This window comes from Cherax quadricarinatus, chromosome 11 (assembly GCF_038502225.1).
Source record: "Cherax quadricarinatus isolate ZL_2023a chromosome 11, ASM3850222v1, whole genome shotgun sequence".
Taxonomy (NCBI): domain Eukaryota; kingdom Metazoa; phylum Arthropoda; class Malacostraca; order Decapoda; family Parastacidae; genus Cherax; species Cherax quadricarinatus.
The window spans coordinates 46863558-46884548 of NC_091302.1; the positions used below are offsets into that span (position 1 = coordinate 46863558).

The following is a 20991-nucleotide window of genomic DNA, read 5'->3' on the forward strand; positions in this document are numbered from 1 at the left end:
AAGAAATATTGTGAAGTAAATTAGTCCATTTCAGACCCCCAAACATACACGTACAAACGCACTTACATAAATACACTTACATAATTGGTCGCATTCGGAGGTAATCGTTATGCGGGGGTCCACTGTACTTGCAACATCTGCCACACTGCTTCCCTATCCACTCAATCATATGCCTTTTCTAAATCCATAAATACAATAAAAACTTCCCTACCTTTATCTAAATACTGTTCACGTATATGCTTCAATGTAAATACTTGATCTACACATCCCCTACCCACTCTAAAACCTCTTTGCTCATCCGCAATTCTACATTCTGTCTTATCTCTAGTACAGTGGACCCCTGCATAGCGACTTTAATCCGTGCAAGAGGGCTGATTGTTATGCGAAATGTTCGGTATGCGAATGAATTTTCCCCATAAGAAATAATGGAAATCAAATTAATCCGTGCAAGACACCCAAAAGTATGAAAAAAAAAATTTTACCACATGAAGTATACATTTTCCTACACACAAAGAGGATACATGCACAATAGTAGAGTAGTACATGCACAATATATATTGTGCATGTACTACTCTACTAAATGAAGAATAAATGACACTTACCTTTATTGAAGATGCAGCAATGACTGATGAGACACTGTGTCCTGGGAGTGCCTTTTCCTCCTGAGTACTGTAGGTCCTGTTTGGCATTTTCTTCCAGAACAGGCCTTATCACACTGTGTATGCCACTACGATTCTTAAATCTCTCAAACCAACCTTTGCTGGCTTTAAATTCACCAATATGAGCACTAGTTCCAGGCATTTTTCCCTGTTCACCTGGGTGTTAGTCGACTGGTGTGGGTTGCATCCTGGGAGACAAGATTAAAGACCCCAATGGAAATAAGTTAGAGAGTCTTCGATGACACTGACTTTTCTGGGTTATCCTGGGTGAAAAATCCTCTGGGGTTAATTGTTTCTTGGTATTCTCAATAAGCCACACCAACAACGGTGCTACAGCAGCAGCAGCAGCAGCAGCTGACAGTGATACAGCAGCAACAGACGATGCTACAGCAGCAACAGACGATGCTACAGCAGCAGCAGACGATGCTACAGCAGCAACAGACGATGCTACAGCAGCAGCAGACGATGCTACAGAAGCAGCAGACGATGCTACAGCAGCAGCAGACGATGCTACAGCAGCAGCAGACGATGCTACAGCAGCAGCAGATGATGCTACAGCAGCAGCAGCAGCTGACGGTGGTACAACAGCAGCAGCAGCTGACAGTGCAGCAGCAGCTGACGGTGGTACAGCAGCTGTACCACCAATAGTAGCGATGGTTGATTGGGGTTTATTATACAACCTGGCCAGCTCGGAGACACGCACTCCACTTTCATACTTATCAATGATCTTTTTCTTCATCTCTATAGTAATTCTCACCCTTATTGCTGTAGGGTTGGCACTAGAAGCTTTCTTGGGGCCCATGGTCACTTATTTTCCAGAAAAAATCACCAAAAACACTGTAATAATACGAAATGTTCCGATTGTATGCTTGGATGTTACCGCGGAGGCTGGCTGGTAAACAATGCCACCGGCGGAACATGTGAGCGTGGCTCAGGCCGCACATTGGACGCGTCTCGGACAAAGAGCAGTGAGCGGGTTTTTGGGCGGTATGCGAGGCAAAATTTTTGCGAAAAAAGCGAGCGGTATGCGGATTGTACGGTATGCGATGCGTGCGGTATGCGGGGGTCCACTGTACTTTCAATAATAACCCTACCGTACACTTTTCCTGCTATGCTCAGTAAAATTATTCCTCTATAATTTTTACAATCCTAGGCAGTAGGTTGGTAAATAGCAACCGCCCAGGGAGGTACTACCGTCCTGCCAAGTGAGTGTACAACGAAAACCTGTAATTGTTTTACATGATGGTAGGATTGCTGGTGTCTTTTGTCTGTCTCATAAACATGCAAGATTTCAGGTATGTCTTGTTACTTCTGCTTGCACTTAGGTCACACTACACATACATGTACAAGCATATATATACACACCCCTCTAGGTATTCTTCTATTTTCTTTCTAGTTCTTATTCTTGTTTATTTCCTCTTATCTCCATGGGGAAGTGGAACAGAATTCTTCCTCCGTAAGCCATGCGTGTTGTAAGAGGCAACTAAAATGCTGGGAGCAAGGGGCTAGTAACCCCTTCTCCCGTATAAATTACTAAATTTAAGAGAAACTTTCGTTTTTCTTTTTGGGCCACCCTGCCTTGGTGGGATACGGCCGGTGTGTTGAAAGAAAGAAAGAATTTTTACAATCTCTTTTGTCCCCCTTTCCTTTATATAAAGGGACTATACATGATCTCCACCTCTCCTTCCCCTCTTTCACACATTTATTAAACAAAAATACAAACCACTCCAACACTATGTTTCCCCCTGCTTTTAACATTTATGTCATGATCCTATAAGTTCGAGCTGCTTTACCCCCTTTCATTCTACATAATGCCTCACGTACCTCCCCCACACTCACATCCTGTTCTTCTTCACTCCTAAAAGATGGTATACCTCCCTGGCCAGTGCATGAAATTACCGCCTCCTTTTCTTTGTCGACATTTAAAAGTTCTTCAAAATATTCTCACCATCTACCCAATACCTCCATCTCCCCATCTACTAACTCCACTACTCTGTTTTTAACTGACAAATCCATTCGTTTCCTAGGCTTTCTTAACTTGCTTAACTCACTCGAAATTTTTTTCTTATTTTCATTAAAATTTCTTGAAAGTGCCTCTCCCACTCTATCATCCGATCTCCTTTTGCACTCTCTCACCACTCTCTTCACCTTTCTTTTATTCTCCATATACTCTACTCTTCTTATAACACTTCTGCTTCGTAAATGCCTCTCACAAGCTACCTTTTTCTTTTTTATCACACCCTTTTCTTCATCATTCCACCAATCACTCCTCTTTCCTCCTGCACCAACCCTCCTATAACCACAAACTTCTGCTCCACATTCTAATACTGCAAAAGGAATTTATAATTAAGGCAGTCATCTTTTGGTAAGGTAACTAGTTGTTGAAAAGTGGGAGTGCAAAGGTAAGTTAACATGACATCTTAAGAGTTATAGTAAGTCAGAAAAACTGCAATCAATAAAACCTACTTTCATCGTCGTCATCATCTTTATTTTTCTTCTTTTTCTTTTTAGTTCCACCACTATCTTCATCAGTGCTTCTGGATTTATAGACCCATAGTTCTGACTTCTCAACAAGATTGCGTAAATCATCCAAATCTTCTTTTATTTGCTTGTATGACTCCACATCCCCGTCTTGAACTAAAAGTTGTACCTAAAAATGTCAAATTAATAATTAATATACATTTGTACAGGAATATATTTTTCAAAACAATTACATTTTTATACATATTTTTTAATTTATTTTCCACCTATTTTCATTATCTAATATACTGTACCTCATACCGTTTAGCAAGATGATCAGTTTGCTGTATAAGGTTTGTGTCCTACAAAATCTGTAAGTGTGACCTTTTATTTGACACTATGCCTCTTTATTACCCAAGTCACTCTTTTACACCAATAACACAAACACACATTCATGCACATGTCTTTTGAAGTAAATTCTTGATAATCATCTAGAGTTTTTAATATAACAGAGGTAAAAATTTTATCAGTGTAAACAAAATGTAGCGACACCCCTCATTCACAGTATATTCAGAGACTGAAAGAAATAATAAGAAAATTATGAATTATGTATAAAAGTGCAGAACTATACATTACAATGAAATACAGGATTGTACCTATTGTTAGATAACATTTACGATGAACTGATGCAAATGACTGATGTGATGTAAATTATTTATGTTATACAGATGATATTGGCAGTATGGAGGGATATGTTGTGTATGCTTCTAAACTGTTGTATTCTGAGCACCTCTGCAAAAACAGTGATAATGTGTGAGTGTGGTGAAAGTGTTGAATGATGAAAGTATTTTCTTTTTGGGGATTTTCTTTCTTTTTTGGGTCACCCTGCCTCGGAGGGAGACGGCCGACTTGTTTAAAAAAAAAAAAAAAAAAAAAGATGACTAACAAGATGCTGTTGTTGCAGCATGGGAATCCAACTCTCTTTCTTTAGGATCATTCAAGGACAACTCTCTCACCCCATGAAAGCATATCTAACAATTCTACTTTTTACTAAGTTCTATTATAACCTTTATCTTAGGAACAGACTCATTTTATCCATTTTTCTTTCTTTTACAGGCCATGATACACACTAATACAATACAGTAATAATACACTACAACACAGTAATTCAAGTACTGCATTATATAGTACAATATAGTGGTGAAGGAAGAACTAATGAATTAGTTATGTTAGAATTAAAACATTGTTGAGTCAGCCAAACAAAAGAAGGTTGTGGTTTAAACATACCATCAACACCTACAACACACCCTAGAATACATTCATGGTGTTGGCTACACTAATTTTATTAACATTTGTATACAATTAGGAGTATGGAAAAAAATTTAGCTTTCCTTCATATGTCTAGTTTTTATAGGACATTTATAATACAATTCAGTTAACTGCCAAAATTTCTATATATGAAGCCATGAATTTTGAAGGATTACTTATGCTTAGTAGTCTTGGATCAGAAGAGATAAAAATGCAAAGAAGAAAGTGTTCAAGTGGTTATAAAATATTAAATTTATAGACCATGAGCCTTTATTTACCAATGACAGCTCAATCTTTTATCCTCTTTTTTCTCTAGGAATTTTGTTGACTATGTGTGTGTGAAAAAAAACAGCAGACCTAATCATAGTCGTAACAAGGCTTGACTTTTTTAAAATGCAAATTTGCATTCTAAAAATAAAAGATTGGAAAATTTACTTCATAGATGCCACATAATATAAATAAGTGAAAACAAACATTGTACAGTGGGCCCCCGAGTTTCATGATTAATCCGTTCCAGAGAGTCGGCTGACAGGCGAAATTCACGACTGGCGAATCTATTTTCCCCATAAGAAATAATGGAAACCCAATTAATCCGTTTCAGACAGCCAAAAGTATTAACAAAAAATATTTTTTTTTAAAGATTAAATATAGATTTATATACAGAAAACAATGAAAAATAAATATAAAGCACTAATAAAATGGATAAATGAACATTTAACATCACACTTATCCTTTATTGATTCTTGTTGGTGTAGGAGGTGGGTAGGAGGCAAGAGGAAGGCGAGTTTATTATGCTTCAATATGACGCTAATATCATCTCTACGGCTTATTTATATATCACAATTCATCTAATATGACATTATAAACAATATTAGTAACACAGAACATGATATATCTAGGTAGTAGGTTGGTAGACAGCAACCGCCCAGGGAGGTACGGAAGCCTGTAATTGTTTTACATGATGGTAGGATTGCTGGTGTCTTTTTATTCTGTCTCATACACATGCAAGATTTCAGGTACGTCTTGCTACTTCTACTTACTCTTAGGTCACACTACACATACATGTACAAACATATATATATACACCCCTCTGGGTTTTCTTCTATTTTCTTTCTAGTTCTTGTTCTTGTTTATTTCTTCTTGCCTCCATGGGGAAGTGGAACAGAATTCTTCCTCCATAAGCCATGCGTATTTTAAGAGGCGACTAAAATGCAAGGAGCATGGGGCTAGTAACCTCTTCTCCTGTATATATTACTAAATATAAAAGGGGAAGTGGAAAAGAATCTTTCCTCCGTAAGCCATGCGTGTCGTATGAGGCGACTAAAATGCCGGGAGCAATGGGCTAGTAACCCCTTCTCCTGTAGACATTTACTAAAAAAGAGAAGAAGAAAAACTTGATAAAACTGGGATGCTTGAATGTGCGTGGATGTAGTGCAGATGATAAGAAACAGATGATTGCTGATGTTATGAATGAAAAGAAGTTGGATGTCCTGGCCCTAAGCGAAACAAAGCTGAAGGGGGTAGGGGAGTTTCGGTGGGGGGAAATAAATGGGATTAAATCTGGAGTATCTGAGAGAGTTAGAGCAAAGGAAGGGGTAGCAGTAATGTTGAATGATCAGTTATGGAAGGAGAAAAGAGAATATGAATGTGTAAATGCAAGAATTATGTGGATTAAAGTAAAGGTTGGATGCGAGAAGTGGGTCATAATAAGCGTGTATGCACCTGGAGAAGAGAGGAATGCAGAGGAGAGAGAGAGATTTTGGGAGATGTTAAGCGAATGTATAGGAGCCTTTGAACCAAGTGAGAGAGTAATTGTGGAAGGGGACCTGAATGCTAAAGTAGGAGAAACTTTTAGAGAGGGTGTGGTAGGTAAGTTTGGGGTGCCAGGTGTAAATGATAATGGGAGCCCTTTGATTGAACTTTGTATAGAAAGGGGTTTAGTTATAGGTAATACATATTTTAAGAAAAAGAGGATAAATAAGTATACAAGATATGATGTAGGGTGAAATGACAGTAGTTTGTTGGGTTATGTATTGGTAGATAAAAGACTGTTGAGTAGACTTCAGGATGTACATGTTTATAGAGGGGCCACAGATATATCAGATCACTTTCTAGTTGTAGCTACACTGAGAGTAAAAGGTAGATGGGATACAAGGAGAATAGAAGCATCAGGGAAGAGAGAGGTGAAGGTTTATAAACTAAAAGAGGAGGCAGTTAGGGAAAGATATAAACAGCTATTGGAGGATAGATGGGCTAATAAGAGCATAGGCAATGGGGTCGAAGGGGTATGGGGTAGGTTTAAAAATGTAGTTAGAGTGTTCAGCAGAAGTTTGTGGTTACAGGAAAGTGGGTGCGGGAGGGAAGAGGAGCGATTGGTGGAATGATGATGTAAAGAGAGTAGTAAGGGAGAAAAAGTTAGCATATGAGAAGTTTTTACAAAGTAGAAGTGATGCAAGGAGGGAAGAGTATATGGAGAAAAAGAGAGAGGTTAAGAGAGTGGTGAAGCAATGTAAAAAGAGAGCAAATGTGAGAGTGGGTGAGATGTTATCAACAAATTTTGTTGAAAATAAGAAAAAGTTTTGGAGTGAGATTAACAAGTTAAGGAAGCCTAGAGAACAAATGGATTTGTCAGTTAAAAATAGGAGAGGAGAGTTATTAAATGGAGAGTTAGAGGTATTGGGAAGATGGAGGGAATATTTTGAGGAATTGTTAAATGTTGATGAAGATAGGGAAGCTGTGATTTTGTGTATAGGGCAAGGAGGAATAACATCTTGTAGGAGCGAGGAAGAGCCAGTTGTGAGTGTGGGGGAAGTTCGTGAGGCAGTAGGTAAAATGAAAGGGGGTAAGGCAGCCGGGATTGATGGGATAAAGATAGAAATGTTAAAAGCAGGTGGGGATAGTTTTGGAGTGGTTGGTGCAATTATTTAATAAATGTATAGAAGAGGGTAAGGTACCTAGGGATTGGCAGAGAGCATGCATAGTTCCTTTGTATAAAGGCAAAGGGGATAAAAGAGAGTGCAAAAATTATAGGGGGATAAGTCTGTTGAGTATACCTGGTAAAGTGTATGGTAGAGTTATTATTGAAAGAATTAAAAGTAAGACTGAGAATAGGATAGCAGATGAACAAGGAGGCTTTAGGAAAGGTAGGGGGTGTGTGGACCAGGTGTTTACAGTGAAACATATAAGTGAACAGTATTTAGATAAGGCTAAAGAGGTCTTTGTGGCATTTATGGATTTGGAAAAGGCATATGACAGGGTGGATAGGGGGGCAATGTGGCAGGTGTTGCAGGTGTATGGTGTAGGAGGTAGGTTACTGAAAGCAGTGAAGAGTTTTTACGAGGATAGTGAGGCTCAAGTTAGAGTACATAGGAAAGAGGGAAATTATTTCCCAGTAAAAGTAGGCCTTAGACAAGGATGTGTGATGTCACCGTGGTTGTTTAATATATTTATAGATGGGGTTGTAAGAGAAGTAAATGCGAGGGTCTTGACAAGAGGCGTGGAGTTAAAATATAAAGAATCACACATAAAGTGGGAGTTGTCACAGTTGCTCTTTGCTGATGACACTGTGCTCTTGGGAGATTCTGAAGAGAAGTTGCAGAGATTGGTGGATGAATTTGGTAGGGTGTGCAAAAGAAGAAAATTAAAAGTGAATACAGGAAAGAGTAAGGTTATGAGGATAACAAAAAGATTAGGTGATGAAAGATTGGATATCAGATTGGAGGGAGAGAGTATGGAGGAGGTGAATGTATTCAGATATTTGGGAGTGGACGTGTCAGCAGATGGGTCTATGAAGGATGAGGTGAATCATAGAATTGATGAGGGGAAAAGGGTGAGTGGTGCACTTAGGAGTCTGTGGAGACAAAGAACTTTGTCCTTGGAGGCAAAGAGGGGAATGTATGAGAGTATAGTTTTACCAACACTCTTATATGGGTGTGAAGCATGGGTGATGAATGTTGCAGCGAGGAGAAGGCTGGAGGCAGTGGAGATGTCATGTCTGAGGGCAATGTGTGGTGTGAATATAATGCAGAGAATTCGTAGTTTGGAAGTTAGGAGGAGGTGCGGGATTACCAAAACTGTTGTCCAGAGGGCTGAGGAAGGGTTGTTGAGGTGGTTCGGACATGTAGAGAGAATGGAGCGAAACAGAATGACTTCAAGAGTGTATCAGTCTGTAGTGGAAGGAAGGCGGGGTAGGGGTCGGCCTAGGAAAGGTTGGAGGGAGGGGGTAAAGGAGGTTTTGTGTGCGAGGGGCTTGGACTTCCAGCAGGCGTGCGTGAGCGTGTTTGAGAGGAGTGAATGGAGACGAATGGTTTTTAATACTTGACGTGCTGTTGGAGTGTGAGCAAAGTAACATTTATGAAGGGGTTCAGGGAAACCGGCAGGCCGGACTTGAGTCCTGGAGATGGGAAGTACAGTGCCTGCACTCTGAAGGAGGGGTGTTAATGTTGCAGTTTAAAAACTGTAGTGTAAAGCACCCTTCTGGCAAGACAGTGATGGAGTGAATGATGGTGAAAGTTTTTCTTTTTCAGGCCACCCTGCCTTGGTGGGAATCGGCCAGTGTGATAAAAAAAAAAAAAAAAAAAAAAAAAAAAAAAAAAAAAAAGGAGAAACTTTCGTTTTTCCTTTTGGGCCACCCCGCCTCGGTGGGATACGGCTGGTGTGTTGAAAGAAAGAAACATGATATATGCTCTAGAGTGAATAAAATATGTCATAATGCATGAGAGGAGTAAATAGTGTAAGTGTTGTTGTTGGGTTTAAGGGCCGCCACTGAGAGAAGCCGTGTTGGTGGCGGTGGAGGCTTTGGCCACCACTATCACACTTAAACAATGTATGTAATTTATAAATAAGAAATATTTACATTTTAATTTATAAATAAGTTTATTCAGGTATACACAAAGAGTTACATACATAGATTATCATACATAGCAGCATATATGTAAAGTACCCTGGATAACCCAAAAAATTCAAGAGTGACACATTTTCACTGGTGTCCTTTTATATTTACACTTATATTTACTTTTATACTTACACTTTTATATTTACACTTACCTTGGAGGAGATGTTAGTTTAATTAGTTAGTTTGATGAAGATGTTGGCAGAGGTTTAGGGTGGTGGAAGATAGCAGGGTGGTGCATGCTCAGCAGTCCTATACACATCCAACAACATTGGAGAGTTACTCTCATGTTGTTTTTCTATCGCTTACTTGCTTAACTTACTTGTTACACTGTTAATTCTACACTTTATCGCTGGCTGGAGCTATAGCCTTTATCGATACCTGCTGCTTTAGTATCATACACATTGTAGAATCACTGAATCACTGCAGAAGGCACATTCTCCCTTCTCTCTTCCTCCTCTACTTTAGTACTTTGCTATGAGTTTTTTCTTGAATTCTATCATGTTTCTCATCTTCTTTACCAAAGGGCTGGCACTAGGAGCTTTCTTTGGGCCCATGGTGGCTTATTTACCAGTTGCAAGCACAAAAAAACAATGAATTATTATGAAATGTGTTGTATGAACCCGTGGGGTGATGGTCACATGCTGGTAAACAATGGCATACTGAGTGTGAATAGTGCAGGAGACTGGCTTTGCGTGTGCGCTGACGGGCAGACGCGTACCAGAAGGTCGCCGAATCACGAGTCCAATCACGAACCACGAAGCTAAATTCTGCCAAAAAAACTTGCCGAGTCGGATTTCACGAAAGTTGCAGCCACCGAATGGCGGGGGTCCACTGAACCTGGCTGAGAATTTTACACATTTAAGATAATAGATCCTAAATGCTCTTAAAATATTAGAATATCATTTGTCATACCTATATTGGATTATTGCTTTGTTAAATTGTATCTGAATCTAAACATGTACAGTACATAACAGATGTCCAAAGATGTGCAATGAAGTGGATTCCAGAGATAAAGACATAATTTTTGTTGAAAACCTGAAGGAAAAAAAAAGGTGAAATAATAAAACACTTATAGTTTCATAGAAAAACAAGAACAGAATATTTATTTTACCAGCAATAAGATGGAGAACATGTCAATATAAAATTAGAAACAAAGAGGAATTACTTCTTCACAGAGAGTACTATATAGTTGGAAGAGGTGCTAAGAAGTGGTGTCTATGTGCCATATTTACTGAAAATTCCATGAACATTTATGGACAAATTAATAATGATACACTATGAGTATAAATACAGAAACTACAAACAGGCAATCACAAACTACTGCAAAATATTACCTGCTTAAAGTTCTGAAGCACTTCTTGTCTTTGTGAGAAGTGCCTGAAGAGTAGTTGCAATGAACGTGAGACCAGAGGAGGATACTCGTGCATAGTCAAGTGCAGTAATACACGAAGAAACTTCTTGCCACCTTCACCATCCAAATCCAAGTTAGAATTCTCCTCCCTGAAGATCATCAAATATCTAGCATTCAGAATTTTAAACAAATGCAAAACCAAACACTAGTGTTTTTAACCATCAAAAAATTGGCAATCAATTGGGAATCTAGAGATTAATTGATTTCATTATAAATGTTGCATCAATTTTTTTTTTCTAAAGAAAAGCCTCTGTCAGGAAAAGCTATCTTCACTGCTACTCAGCTTTGTTGTAAATGGTATGGTGATACCGACAAACTCTAGAAAGGGGTATGTGTATACATTTCAGGACATTTGTTAAAGGGAAGCATCACCATGAGTGGCTTTTTCATTCCTAATATGGAGAAAGCAAAAACAGGTTAATATATGGTAGACAGTGCAGGTGGTGACCAGAAGCAAAGGTGAGGTGAGGCAGGAGGTACATTAAATTTGCCAAAAGAGTACAAAAGCTCCAACGCGAATTAGATACGGTGATCAGGAACCAACACATCAGAGACTCTGAATTTCATAAAGCCTTTGTTCAAGGACTCATTATGGCAGCTATCTAGAAATCAAGTCACTCCACCACCCCTCAGTGTTACATCCAAGCATGGAGAAGTGGTTTATATACAGGTCCGCCATCACAAATCCAGCAATCAGTTATTCGGCACTAATTTTGGCTAGCATAATTTCAAATTTCCAGGGTCGCCACAAAAACCTGCTGGTACTGTTTGGTGGCGCTACTTGCTGTATAAGTCATTCAAATTTCTTTTTCCCCATTTATTGTTTTAACCTGCTTACTTTTAGCCCTACCATGGTTCCAATGAATAAAAGAAATGCTTCTCATTATGTAAAGCACCTACACAGTACATTATCCATTAAAGATAAGGTGGCTTTGAAGCCACTGTCAGTTGCCATGAGCTCAGTCTCATGATGCAGGAGAATATGCTTTATTATTACACTAATATCACACTACAGCATAATACCGAGCAGTTCGATGGAGGTATGAAGAGGATATGGTATACAAATACCATTCTCCTATCCCTGTCTTGGGGGTTTATATTAGAGAAAACGGAGTATAACACAGGGCTAACTGTGATATACACGTACTGCACCATAAACCTTAAACAAAAAAGTTATTTTCTCTATATAGATTATCACACACAGCAGCATATGTGTAGAGAACCTAGGATAACCCAAAAAAGTCAACGTGGCTTATTTTTAGTACCTGGCTTGGGTTAGCCATATATGATTTTTGGTAAATATTCGATTCCCAGCCAGGGTAGAAACATTAGGTGTGTTTCTTTACACCTGTTGTCTATGTTTACCCACCAGTAAATGGGTACCTGGGTGTTAGCAGACTAGTGTGGGTGTTATCCTGGGACATTGACCTAATTTTCTTGAAATACTCTCCATAACACGCGGGTTTCTATATAGTAGTATGTCACTGATGTCAGCTAGGCCTGTATACCTTGTACATGTACGTGTAGTAAATAAAGATATTATTATTATTATTATTTTTTTTTTTCCTCAACAAGTCGGTCGTCTCCCACCGAGGCAGGGTGACCCAAAAAAAAGAAAGAAAATCCCCAAAAAGAAAATACTTTCATCATCATTCAACACTTTCACCACACTCACACATTATCACTGCTTTTGCAGAGGTGCTCAGAATACAACAGTTTAGAAGCATATACGTATAGAGATACACAACATATCCCTCCAAACTGCCAATATCCCAAACCCCTCCTTTAAAGTGCAGGCATTGTACTTCCCATTTCCAGGACTCAAGTCCGACTATATGAAAATAACTGGTTTCCCTGAATCCCTTCACTAAATATTATCCTGCTCACACTCCAACAGATCGTCAGGTCCCAAGTATCATTCGTCTCCATTCACTAATATCTAACACGCTCATGCACGCTTGCTGGAAGTCCAAGCCCCTCACCCATAAAACCTCCTTTACCCCCTCTTTCCAACCCTTTCGAGGACGACCCCTACCCCTCTTTCCTTCCCCTATAGATTTATATGCTTTCCATGTCATTCTACTTTGATCCATTCTCTCTAAATGACCAAACCACCTCAACAACCCCTCTTCTGCCCTCTGACTAATGCTTTTATTAACTCCACACCTTCTCCTAATTTCCACACTCCGAATTTTCTGCATAATATTTACACCACACATTGCCCTTAGACAGGACATCTCCACTGCCTCCAACCGTCTCCTCGCTGCTGCATTTACCAACCAAGCTTCACATCCATATAAGAGTGTTGGTACTACTATACTTTCATACATTCCCTTCTTTGCCTCCATAGATAACGTTTTTTGACTCCACATATACCTCAACGCACCACTCACCTTTTTTTCCCTCATCAATTCTATGATTAACCTCATCCTTCATAAATCCATCCGCCGACACGTCAACTCCCAAGTATCTGAAAACATTCACTTCTTCCATACTCCTCCTCCCCAATTTGATATCCAATTAATCTTTATCTAAATCATTTGATACCCTCATCACCTTACTCTTTTCTATGTTCACTTTCAACTTTCTACCTTTACACACATTCTCAAACTCATCCACTAACCTTTGCAATTTTTCTTTAGAATCTCCCATAAGCACAGTATCATCAGCAAAAAGTAACTGTGTCAATTCCCATTTTGAATTTGATTCCCCATAATTTAATCCCACCCCTCTCCCGAACACCCTAGCATTTACTTTTTACAACCCCATCTATAAATATATTAAACAACCATGGTGACATTACACATCCCTGTCTAAGACCTACTTTTACCGGGAAGTATTATTATTATTATTATTATTATATTATTATGGAAAATTTTATAGGGTGTTACCTGTATGTACCTCAACATTACATGCATACACGTAATCTCATTGGGAGACAACCATATTGTTTACCGTAGTCACCCCGTGTAGACATGTGAGAAAACTTAACCACCCCTGGTCACGGCAGGTGGTTCCTTCGACCTCACAATCTTATCCATATCTATCCGGGACCAGTATAAATTGGATAGCACCCACAAGCACGGCGCTACTAATTAATTGTGGACTGTATAGATTGGTGTCAATGGGTACGGGAGTTATTTCTTGAGTAGCTTTAGGTAGATGTCGTTTTGATAAGGACCTGCCTCGTATGGGCCAGTAGGCCTTCTGCAGTGTTCCTACATTCTTATGTTCTTATGTTCTTATTAGTTTAACTGAATGAAGGGAGGGGGGTAGGTTACACTAGGATATATCCATCAAGGAAAAACACTTGTACATAATCCCACCACTTACCAGATATTCTCTGGTGGTCACTTGATGTAGCTGGATCACCCATAACCTATCCAATTACAACATACCTAACTGGCCAGTATCAGTCTGCTATAACTAGAAGGGTTACTTAACTGTGGGCGATTGATACTCCTATTTCCTCCATTCACCATTTCATTTCGATGTCATGCTACACCGACACAGTTCTTATTCCAACAGGACGAGGTATTCGTTGGTTTATCCCGGTTTAGAAGTCGTAACTCCATAAAACCTTCACTATCCTCGAGACAGGAACACGAGATAAGCAGAAGCTCACTCTGAGAACGGCGACTCATTTCACTTCACATATTCTCTTAACTTAGTTTTATTATCACTGATTACATTACAATTCACAAGACGATTTAATGTCTCATAATTATTATACACATTAGAGGTCACTCCATTAAGATCTGAGACCGATGAGTGAGGATTAACTCACGGGTATTTCCCCTGGACACACACCATGGCCGCGCACCAGTCACTCCCGGTCGAACCATTATTCACTAATTTTACCACCCTTTTACGGTGGGCCCATAAATCACGTTCCCTCACTCTTCACCAGGAACAGCTATGACCCTTCCTATTATGAAGTGAGGCCTATATTAATCCTTAGGCTGCCGTGAACACCAATTTCCTGGTCCCATGTTTTCACAGCCTCCTCACTACATTCAAAACACTCCCGCCTCTCTCTGCCCTGACTCGACCTCTCCCCCCCCCGCACATCCGCGCAGGCGCAGGGCGAACCCGGTTGGTTCTATTCAAAATACAATTTAGAACAACAGTAATGTATTAATCATGTATATTTACATTATAAAAATATATACAGTATAATTATGGGAATTTATTTTCCACAATTATTTTCTCAGTTGTTTGTTGGGTTATCTTATTCAAACTTGGGCAATGTATGATGGAAAGATACTTCCTAAAACGTACACCAAAAATGAAAAAAATCAGACCATAAATAGCGGAGTTCACTTCTCAGCCATTAGCGGCCGCTTAGCGGTATATTTTTCTATGTTTTTTATTTTTATATTCTCATTTTTTCGGTCTCATTTGATAGAATGAAAGATATATTACAGAAATAGATATGATTTTGATTGCTTTCATAACGAAAAGTACCTTGAAATTGCGCTCACAGTAGCGAAAATGTTCTATTCTTTAGCAAAGCTTAAGAGTAAACAAATGACATCACCGTCCAATACCTGTCTGCCTGCCAGTGCAAATTCCAATACGGAGTCAAGAATGGGTTGACATTGTTTATACAATTATTACAATAATGCAGCAGTCTGAATAACAGTAAATCTTCTATTTTTTTGTGAATAAAAATTCCAAATGGTAAGCAAGAGTAATATAAGAGGGGCCTGGACCCATGACTAATGAACAGAGAAAATTTTATTTTAGTGCCAGGAATGTCTGCATTGTTTATTCTGGACCCTATTTTGAAACTGGCATCTGTTGAAAATTGTGTGAAATCGGCCAAATTGCCAATTTCTGACCACTTTATTGGGTAGTTGAAATAAGTGAATGGGCGGTTTCTTGTATTCAGTTGACAGACCAGAAGTAAGTTTATTCAGGTACACACAAATACAGTTACATAGATTATCATACATAGCAGTGTATGTATAGAGAACCTAGGATAACCCAGAAAAGTCAGACAAAGTGACTTATTTCCAGTACCTGGCTTGGGCTTGCCATATATGATTTTTGGTAAATATTTTTTTTTCTTGGTTGTTTGTTGGGCTATCTCATTGAAACTTGGGCAATGTATGATGGAAAGATGCTTCTTAATGTACAACAAAAATAAAAAAGATGGATGATAAATAAGGGAGTTCACTTCTCAGCCATTAGCCCCCTCTTTGCAGTATATTTTCGTATGTTTTTTATGGTTGTATTCTCATTTTTTTGGACTCATTTGATAGAATGGAAGATATATTACAGAAATAGACATGATTTTGATTGCTTTCATGACGAAAAGTACCTTGAAATTGAGCTCAAAGTAGCAGAAATGTTTGATTTTTGTCGATGTTCAATGAACTTTGTGTAAGTCAGGTTGGTTAATTTTATTAAGTGTATTCTAACCTAACCACTCTCTAATCCGGCAAACTCAATAATCCGGCACACTACAGGTCCCAATGATGCAGGATTTGTGATGGAGGACCTGTGCTGCAGTCAGGTGCAAATTCACCTGACTAAAGTATATATATAAAGTTTTTCTCAGTGCACATGCTGTATATTTCTTAAGATTGATGGACTCAACACACTGATTACCTCAAACTCCTCTTCATCTCCCACTGTTCTTCTCTGTATTGGACTGAAAAAGCCACTGGCTAGTGAAACATTTCCACAATAAAGATATCCCAAATGTCAGGAATGTCTGACACACCAACATCTTGGGATCCTGACACGGAATTCTTCACTTGCCTAACCTATAGGCATGACCTACTTCTACCTGTGGATTTGTCCAATGTGATAACACCTATGACTGCTTTACCTCACCTCTCTACAGTACATTAGCCACTTCTTCATGCGTATGCTGTATTCTTTTCAAGACTGGTGGACTGATTACCTCAAACTCCTTCTGATCTTCAGAAGGATGAAGCCACTGTGTGGCAAAACACTTCCTCAATAAAGATACCCAAATGCTGTACATGTGTCAAATTTATCAGAAATTAGGTGACCAACAATATATAACTTAGTCATCAAAAAATGCCACTTTTGAATATCAATAATGAGTCAATATGTCTTAATGACTATATGTAATCTGATTAATTGTACATACAAATTACTTACATGTACTACAATACCTAGACACATAAGCTAACAAAATGTTGATGACTTGCCTCATGTTGTTTGTCAACACTGAAATAGTGCACTTTGTTTTGCTGAAGTATGCTCTCAAAAAAGTTTGCTTTAAATATTGCAAAGGTTTATGGCAGATGAAAAAGGGAGACAGATACTTGATAGCAATGCACCATACACATCTGTTGAATATTTTCTTAATATGGAAATTCACAACTAGCACTGCAGTGCCAATTGTGAATTTTCATATTAGAATGTTCAGGGAGTACAATTACAGTTCAGATTTGTATAGAAATAGAAAAATCTGGTAGAAAAAAAGGAGCACTTCCAAAGTCACTCAAGACATCTGTCACACAGTTAGTTTGCTTTACATCATTCTTAATTGATTTTACTATAGTATGGGGCAACGCTCTCTCTCCATTGGGAATATAACCCTGATAGTATGTCCAAAACTGATTCCTTCTAATTCAGGCTGATGTTTTCAGAAAAAGAAAGGCAGTTGTGTCCAATCCATATTATTCAGACACCACAAGAATGTGTTAATCAAAGTAAGATATTACCACATTTGTTTAAAATATTTTGTATGGTAATACTGTACAACTTGCATCTGGAAATTGTAATGAAATTTCTAAGGAAACAACACAGAGATATGTGGACAAAAAAGTACACAAACAGGTAACTATAAAGAAAAGCAAATTTCATTTTATATAGGTTCTATTTACATCAAAACAGATAAAATATCACAAACCCTTTAGATACTGAACTTACGTTTCATCAAAAATGCTTTGAGCCTGAGCCCAAATATTTTCGAGGTTTTTGTTTTTCAATCCTTGTGAAATTCCATCTCCAGTAATGGAACTTGGGTTTTCATCTGACTCCTTCTTGAATATTGATAAGAGGCAGCTGATTCGGTAGTCCAGTCGCACATTGAGGATAAACTGTAAAAATTATAACTTAAAAATTTATAATTAACATAATTACTGCAAACTATACTGTAAGTTCTCTTATCAAACTTTACAAGTAGGACAGATTTATCACTATCCTTTTCTAATTCTTAGACAAAATTTATACCAATTTAACAGCCTTAGATATTTGCAACAGTCAAAAGAAGTGCTTCATATGCTCTTGAATTTCTTAAAACTGCTTTTGATAGTTGCAACCTCCTTCCCCTCACACTTACTAAATGGTTATATTCACCCTTGCCCTCAAGCTGCATCTATGAAAAATAACAAAAAAAGGCACAATACCGTGACTGGAACGATACACAAATAACCCGCACATAAAAGAGAGAAGCTTACAACGACGTTTTGGTCCGACTTGGACCATTGACAAAGTCACACTAACCAGAGGTGGAGCAGGACGGCTATATATAGGCAGGAAGAGGTGGTGGTAGTAGTAGTAGTAGTAGAAGTAGTAGTACAAGAGTTGTATATAATACCGACAAGATGAAATTAAGACACATGCACAACACCGGGGCATCCCCATCATAGATGTTTCGCCATCCAGCCAGCCACTGGATGGCGAAACGTCCACAACAAAGACAACCAGACGCCGCACATGTGTCTTAATTTCATCAGTAGTTGTAGATCATAGCCATCCTATTGACTGGTCTTCTGCTAAAACTGTCTTCCCTACTTCCAACTCAAACAGTCGCCGTCTAGTTGAATCCTCTCTAATACACAACTTTCCTTGTATGAACCATAGCCCTGGCTTCGTCTCTGTAGATGCCTTCCTCTCCCACTACATTGTAAAATGCTCCAAACTTCAGAACACCCGTGACTTAACCTGAATCCTCATTTTTTCTTTTTCTTTTTCTTCTTCCTCTTCCCCTTTCCTCTTCTCCTCTGGGTTGTCTTTCTCTCTCCTGTCTCGTGTTTCTGTTCCTTCTTCATTTATTTCACCACTTCCCTTTCACGCACCTCTGTGCACTTGCTCTTCCTCTGTGGGCATCTAGCTCTCTTGCAGTGCTCCCCTTCCTTTGTATTTGACTGGCTCGTCTTTTTTATTTCCCACTTCTACCACTACTACTACCTCTTCTTCTTCTACTACTACTACAACTACTGATGAAATTAAGACACATGTGCGGCGTTTGGTTGTCTTTGTTGTGGACGTTTCGCCATCCAGTGGCTGGCTGGATGGTGAAACGTCTATGATGGGGATGCCCCGGTGTTGTGCATGTGTCTTAATTTCATCTTGTCGGTATTATATACAACTCTTGTACTACTACTTCTACTACTACTACTACCACCACCTCTTCCTGCCTATATATAGCCGTCCTGCTCCACCTCTGGTTAATGTGACTTTGTCAATGGTCCAAGTCGGACCGAAACGTCGTCGTAAGCTTCTCTCTTTTATGTGCGGGTTATTTGTGAATGCATCTATGAAAGCAATGAAATTCCTGTCAGTAAGATAGTCGGTAATGCTGATAATGTATCAACTGGCAGTTCGTCAAAAACTTCAATGAAAGGAAATGTGTTGCCTTTAACTCTTTACCTCATCCCCCACTCAAAAAAAAAAAAAATCCTCTGAAATGGTAGAGAATCTTTTTCTGAAGGTAATGACACCAAAAGTACGAAATTTGATGGAAAACTTACAAAACTACACAGGTACAATTTACAATAGGTGCAATTTACACAACAATTTCACCCAGTTTGAGTCCTATTTTAAGCCAATTCCATTGCTCCAATTAATCAAATTCTTAGCTATTTCACTAGTATGCTTTCCATTCTATTGAGTGAGAACAAGAAACTCCCCACTCAATTATTGGAAATGCAGTAGGGACCCACTTATATGGCAGGCTAGGTTCCAGGCTACCACCAGAAAGCAGACATCGCCATTTTTTCACTTATAAATGCATATAAATGCGAGATAATAAGTTTACACTAACATATATTAAGTTAGCAATAAAACTAGGCATTAAAAAACACACACAGTACACTCATTACTTACCTCAAAAGATTTGTAGCCTTAATGTAGGGTGAGAAGTGAATAGTACTTATTTAAAGAAAGTCAGGTGTGGGAGGTATTATAGCCCGCCTGGCCAACCCACTCACATGTAATATACTACAACATTTAAAGTGCCCTGGAGCGATAAAATGCATATACAGTACACTCATTACTTACCTTAAAATATTTGCAGTCTTAATATAGGGTGAGAGGTGAGTATATGATATAAAAACAAATACATGAGAGAGAGTAAATGAGAGAGGACAGATCCACAGAGTATGCAAACAAACAGACAAATGCGTCTGGTTTTGGTTGATACACGTTCATTCCAATGTCTGTGGAGCTTATACCATAATACGAACACCTTACATTGTGTACAAGTTGTCTCCACATTGGTACAGCAGCATAAATAAAAAGCAACACTTCTAGACTCATGTAACACACCATTTTTAGGAGGAATGATGCTCAGAGTGAAGGCATACGAAAAGAATAATTTTCTACAGTTACCCCCAGTAATACTATTGTGCACACATTGTCTTTGGTGCTGAACTACAGAAAACATTATTCTTTCAGACACTCCAACAAGACGAGCGGAAAAACAACATATACTTTTTTTTTAACATGTCAGCCATTTCTCACTGAGGCAGGGTAACCCAAAAGACAGAAAACCCCAGAAAGAAAAAAAAAATTCATTAACATTCAACACTTTCACCATCACTCATACCTAATCAATGTCTTTGCAGAAGCACCCAGATATGACAGTTTAGATAATCACTCCAAACTGTCAATATCCCAAACCCCTCCTTTAAATTGAAACCATTGTACTTCCCATTTCCAGGACTCAAGTCCGGCTAACCGGTTTAGTTGAATCCCTTCACAAAATATTACCCTGCTCACACTCCAACAGCTCGTCAGGTCCCAAAAACCATTCACCTCCATTCACTCCTATATAACACACTCACGCATGCTTGCTGGAAATCCAAGCCCCTCACCCACAAAACCTCCTTTACCCCCTCCCTCCAACCTTTTCGAGGATGACCCCTACCCTGCCTTTCTTCCCACACAGGTTTATACACTCTCCAACACATTCTACTTTGTTCCATTCTCTCTAAATGACCAAACCACCTCAACAACCCCTCTTCAGCCCTCTGACTAATACTTTTAGT

At 38.8% G+C, this 20991-nt stretch overlaps 1 protein-coding gene across 16 annotated transcripts in view; it reads right to left on the bottom strand.

Annotated features, from left to right (window-relative positions):
- Positions 1 to 20991, bottom strand: part of Itpr (Inositol 1,4,5,-trisphosphate receptor) — a 590630-nt gene that overhangs the window by 344367 nt on the left and 225272 nt on the right. For all 16 annotated transcript variants that reach the window (XM_070084086.1, XM_070084085.1, XM_070084080.1 and 13 more), the window contains 3 exons: positions 17648 to 17817; positions 10656 to 10821; positions 3126 to 3309 (listed from right to left, as the gene is read on the bottom strand). In XM_070084086.1, coding sequence (XP_069940187.1) covers positions 3126 to 3309; positions 10656 to 10821; positions 17648 to 17817 — 520 coding nt within the window. The remainder of the gene's footprint in view (positions 1 to 3125; positions 3310 to 10655; positions 10822 to 17647; positions 17818 to 20991) is intronic.